Genomic DNA, 5,040 nt, shown 5'->3' on the forward strand with positions numbered 1-5,040 from the left:
CGATGGCAGGTCTGGCAAGGTCAATGCCCTCTTGAAAATGGGTGCAAGGAAGACGGCGGTAGCGATTTCTGTGGCGTGTGTACTGGCGTGCGCTCAGGGTCCCCTTGACTGGTTGTGCTTCTCACCCGCCAATGGGCGGCTTGGGAATGCATTCGATTTTAGATGATGTGCGTTGGTGTATTGTCAGGGTAATGACCATGTTCATGGTCAACCCCTTCATGGCTCTTGTAGGCATAGCGAGTTGTCGCTGGAAAGGTGGCTTCGAGCTGATCTTTGTATCTCCCTTGTAAGACTTTACGAATAATTTAATAAAAAAATATGTGTGCATTTTCTTGGATGCAGATGCTGGGGTGATGCTCCCATTTCGAAAAAAAGGGGCCAGGGCCGGATCAACAGAAGGCAAGTTTCTATTTGGAAAAATAAATGTTGCGCCAGATTAACAGAGCTATGATCTATGAATACTTTGTACCTAGACCAGATGTTTGACTAACCAACGAGCAAAGCAGTTTGGGATGCTTTCGGTGATGACATGGCATGTTTTTATTACACATTACACCATGGCACCGTTTGATCGCTATGTGGCCTCATCACCGTGATCAAGCAAAGCTCCGCGAAGGCAACATCGTCACCGTCACGTTTCTTAGTTGCTGTCCTCGATGTCATCGTCTTGGTGGAGGTCGAGTTTCTTGTTGTTGCCGTTGTTGTTGATGTCATGGTCTCCGTGGAGATCGAGTTTCTTTTTGCTGCCATCGTCGATGTCGTCCTGGACTCCTCCGTGGAGGTCGAGGTAGTTGGCCCGGGCCTCGAGAGACATGAGCAGGCAGACAAACCACATGAGCGTGGCGTCGAGGGCCAGCAAGGCACCGCCACCAAACATCCCGTCCGTCTTGGCCGTCGACGGGCAGCTCAGGGTCCCGTCAGGCAGCATCGTCGGCATGTACCGGAGGTTGGCATGCTCCGTGATGGTCGCCCAGAACAGCATCGCCAGAGCCGATGCCGACACCAACCTGCATAATATGCAATTTATTACCGGTTGAAACCTTATATGATATAAACAGAACAGAGAGCTAGCTAGGTAGGTTGATTAAGTACTCCGCCATGACGAAGAAGATGGTGAGGCTGGTTTTGCGGAACAGAGCTCGACGAGGAATCTCTGGCTGGTGGGCGGTCTTCTTCTTGCCAGTGTAGGGGTATAGAACGGCGAAGTGGCCGGCGAGAACGGTCAGTAGCAGCGAAAGCACGGAGAGGCTCCCCATGGCGACGCTGAGACGAGGGAGCTCGCACATGACCATTGAGTCATCATCTTCTCCCGTGATGATACTTTTCCCAAAAACAGGCTGCAAACAAATGAATTTTGCAGCAGTATCATGCATGAATTTCAGTAATTATGGCAGCGATCAACAGGTGGATCAAGATTTATCAACATGTGCGTACCAGTTTATTCTCGGCGACCATACCGAAAATGATGGCCTTCACACCGAAGAAGAAGATAATAAGGGCACGCTTCAACCAACCTGGAGAAGAATCCATGTCTAGTTTGTGATGCTTGATTCTTGCAGGCAGCTGCTCCTTCTGAGTTCTGATGGATTGTCCTCTAAACTCAGCCGGATATTGTTGGAATCTTTGTGTTGCTTTGCTGCTAAGTAAATTATAATAGAGTAATGAACTAGTTTGGATTCATTCGGTGCTTAGTTACGATTACTATGTTGCTCCATGTCACTTTCTGTTTTTTGTTGTGAGGAAACCAATGCCTACATCTCTAGTCTAACTGATCCTTTTAAATTGGTTATAGGATTAGAAAAACGATTTTCCTAGAAATCAAGCGTCTGATTTTTAATCTGTCTCAGGCACCTAATTAATAATTTTATGTTAATTGGATTTAGATTTGTGAAATCTAGCTATTGTGCTTTCACGAGCGTGCAGGCTTCACGCTAATTGTTGGTCTTGCTTTTTGTTGGGTTGTTGCTGGGCTGCTTCCTTTGCTTCTTGGCCTTTGTAGCATGTGTCATTTTATTGGATTTTTTTTTGTGTGCTCTTGTCGTTCTTTGCAAAAAAAAAAAAGGAAAAATAACACACACGAAAAATATTATGGCTGTTAGATTGCGTTTTATTTATGCTAGTCTAGCAAGTTACACATTGATTGCAACTATGTTTTTGTGGTTACATGTAGATTGCAACTGAGATTTTTTGGTTGCATATGAGTTGCAACTGAGAAAATCTCAATCGTAGGTTGTAACTAAGATTTTTCAATTGTACATGGATTGCGACTGAGATTTTTCCGATTGCATGTGGGTGTAACGGAGATTTTTTTCCAGTTATACGCGGGGTGTCAGTTGCAACTGAGATTTTTTCAGTTGCACGTAGGTTGTAACTGAGATTTTTTCAGTTATATCTATGTTGCAATCAAAGATATTTTCAGTTACATGTAGGTTGCAACTGAGTCTTTTCCAGTTGCAGCTCGGTTGCAGCTCAGATTTTCTTAGTGGCATTCATGGTTGCAACATTTTTTTCTAATGAAATATGCAAGTACAAAGTATTATTATTTTTCTCTTATACACCAACCGGTGTGACCGAAAAAATCATTGCATAGATGTCAGAGTAACACCTAAGTAATTTCTTATCGGAGATAGGCTGGCGCCTCGATTACTAATTTGAGCGGCTAAGCAAACAATGCACATGGCCGAATAAAGTGCTGATCTGAGCTACTTACATTTATTAAGTCTCACTCGATTGTTTTGTAGACGCTCCCTAAAAAAGGAAAACGCTTATAATCAGCCGATCGGTCGCGTGAGAAAGATTGGTCGTGCTCGCTTGCTTCGCCCGTTCACATGCAGTCTCTCGCACGTGCACTTGCTTTTTCCCGCCTAGCTGCTTTTATCCACGCGATGCTAGTCATTTCCGTGAGCTCTTGCATGCAGCACTAGGACAATGCATGATTGAAGGACAATTGCATGGGACCACAATTCTAGGCCATGGCAATCGATTGCTAGTATACGATTTTTTGCCTCTCATGCATGCACCACTTGCATGTTGATCTTTTGCTATGTGCACACATCTAGTTGTTAAGTTATTTGTACTATTAGACTTATTTTAGAATTAACTTTCCATGGCTGTCATTTAACCGCAAGCACGCCATGCGCGATGTTACATCTATTTTTCGATGTTGCATAGATGTGTTAAAGTTGTAACAAACTTATACGTGTTTTGTTCTAAAAGTGCGCGCGAGACTCCACGGTTTTGTTATTGTTACATAAGTGATTTTAGCATGTAAAAAGTGTAACAAAGGCGCACGACTTTCGTTAAAAAGGCACACGGTAGACATTGCAAGGTTTTTCTGGCATTCTTTAGAACTTTCTGTATCTTCCGAACTTATTGATTTTGCATAAGTGCATTAAAAATGTAACGTACATATACGTGTTTTGATGTGAAAGCGTACATAAGTTGTGTTTTCCTCAAAAAATGTGATGTTGTATAAGTGATTTCAAAATGTAACAATTCACACGAGCTTTATTGTAAAGACAGACGGGAGATGTTGCAAGGTTTTCTCGCGCTCTTTAAAAGTTTATATTTCTTATAGATCTATTGATGTTGTATATGTGCATTAAAATTGTAACATACACATACGAGTTATGTTGTGAAACCAGACACAAGATGTTGCAATGTTTTCCACTTGTTTCCTACAAGTTGTGTTTTCCAAAAATAAATGATGTTTTACAAGTGATTTCGAAATGTAATAAAGTCACACAAGTTTTATTGTAAAGGAACATAGAAGATGTTGCAAGGTTTTCTAGCATTCTTTAAAGTGTACATTTATTCTAGATTTTATGATGTTGGATACGTGGTTTAAATATTGTAACCTATTCATAAAAGTTTTGTTGTAAAAGCAGACACTAGATGTTGTAATTTGACAACATGTAACTATGGATGCCTCCTTGTAGAGCTAGCTTTATGCATGCATGATGCATCAGCATCTAGGTCCACCCATGTGAGCACTGTGTAATACATTTGGAGGCAGCTCGTATAGACATAGGAGAGAGAGATTCACATCAGCACGTGGCTCCACACGCATACGTCCCGACCAGACCATGTGACACACTGCAACACGGACACCGAAAACGACCTGACTGGTCTCGCCTGACAAACCGCAGAAGTCGGGACGGACCAGGCCACAGGAGAAAGAAACTAGTGACTCAATACCACATGATGCCTAATCAACGGCGCGGGTACGACCGGTTTTCGGCCCGCGGATCGAGCGACCGACGCTCAGCGCGTGTCTAAAAAAATCGTTTTACTCCTCTAAACCACACCTAACCGAACCCTTAAACTGGTTACAGGAGTATTACTCCTCGGTCGATTGAGTAGCTCAATTAAAGAAAATCATCTGCCACTCTCCCCAAATCCATGCTAACATCCCCCTACTACCACTGTAGACTCACTCCGACGTTGCATGTGAGAGAATTCTCCTGTCGTAGACCCCCTCTGCAGATTTGGAGCACGGATCGATGATGTGCGCAACCTTCCGGCGCCGGCGTGTCTCAAGGAGGCGGCAGCGCATCATCATCCTACTCGTTGTTCCTCCGACCCGCCATCACCGCCACCATCGCAGAGAAAGTAACTCAGCGTGCGTTAGCAGGCGTCGAAAAGTTGGATGGTGGATATTACCGACGGGAACACGCCGAGCTCATCACCAACACCAACTACGGGCAACGTAACCCGAAATACTACCACCGTGATAACCGTGGCTCACAGGAAGATCGCCCCCAGCCAAGCGCTTCAACACGTAGAGCGAGCCTGTTGGATGTCCTGGAAACTACTTCTCCCTCAAGCAAATCGAGAAGGCCCGTCGCTCCAAGGAGAATGGCGGCGGCAACCAGAACAAGGACCACCACAAGGTCCCGGACAAGCCCAAGAACGACGGCTTCGGTCGTAGCGTCGGGTCCCTCCACACCTTCACCGGGGTCAGCGACCGGCGCGACAAGAAGGTCCTCACCCGCGTGGTGGCCGTCAATGCAGTTGTCGCGGACGTCCCACGCTGGCTCA

The 5,040-nt window shown here is 44.9% G+C and overlaps 1 protein-coding gene across 1 annotated transcript; it reads right to left on the reverse strand.

The window, feature by feature from the left end:
* Positions 1–499: 499 nt before the first annotated feature.
* Positions 500–1,607, reverse strand: LOC127338994 (uncharacterized). Its single transcript, XM_051364911.1, has 3 exons — positions 1,435–1,607; positions 1,093–1,337; positions 500–1,007 (listed from the first exon to the last, which is right to left on the reverse strand). The coding sequence occupies exons 1-3, from the start codon at positions 1,528–1,530 to the stop codon at positions 641–643; spliced, it is 708 nt and encodes a 235-aa protein (XP_051220871.1). The 5' UTR covers positions 1,531–1,607; the 3' UTR covers positions 500–640.
* Between the last annotated feature and the right edge of the window lie 3,433 nt (positions 1,608–5,040).

This window comes from Lolium perenne, chromosome 3 (genome assembly GCF_019359855.2).
Source record: "Lolium perenne isolate Kyuss_39 chromosome 3, Kyuss_2.0, whole genome shotgun sequence".
NCBI classification, from domain to species: domain Eukaryota; kingdom Viridiplantae; phylum Streptophyta; class Magnoliopsida; order Poales; family Poaceae; genus Lolium; species Lolium perenne.

Excerpts from the sequence above, each read along its gene's own strand:
- LOC127338994 (XM_051364911.1), bottom strand. The coding sequence starts at position 1,530 with ATGGATTCTTCTCCAGGTTGGTTGAAGCGTGCCCTTATTATCTTCTTC. Across the intron at positions 1,338-1,434 it reads TGGTCGCCGAGAATAAACTG|CCTGTTTTTGGGAAAAGTAT; the intron begins GTACGCACATGT and ends ATTTGTTTGCAG. Across the intron at positions 1,008-1,092 it reads ATCTTCTTCGTCATGGCGGA|GTTGGTGTCGGCATCGGCTC; the intron begins GTACTTAATCAA and ends CATATTATGCAG.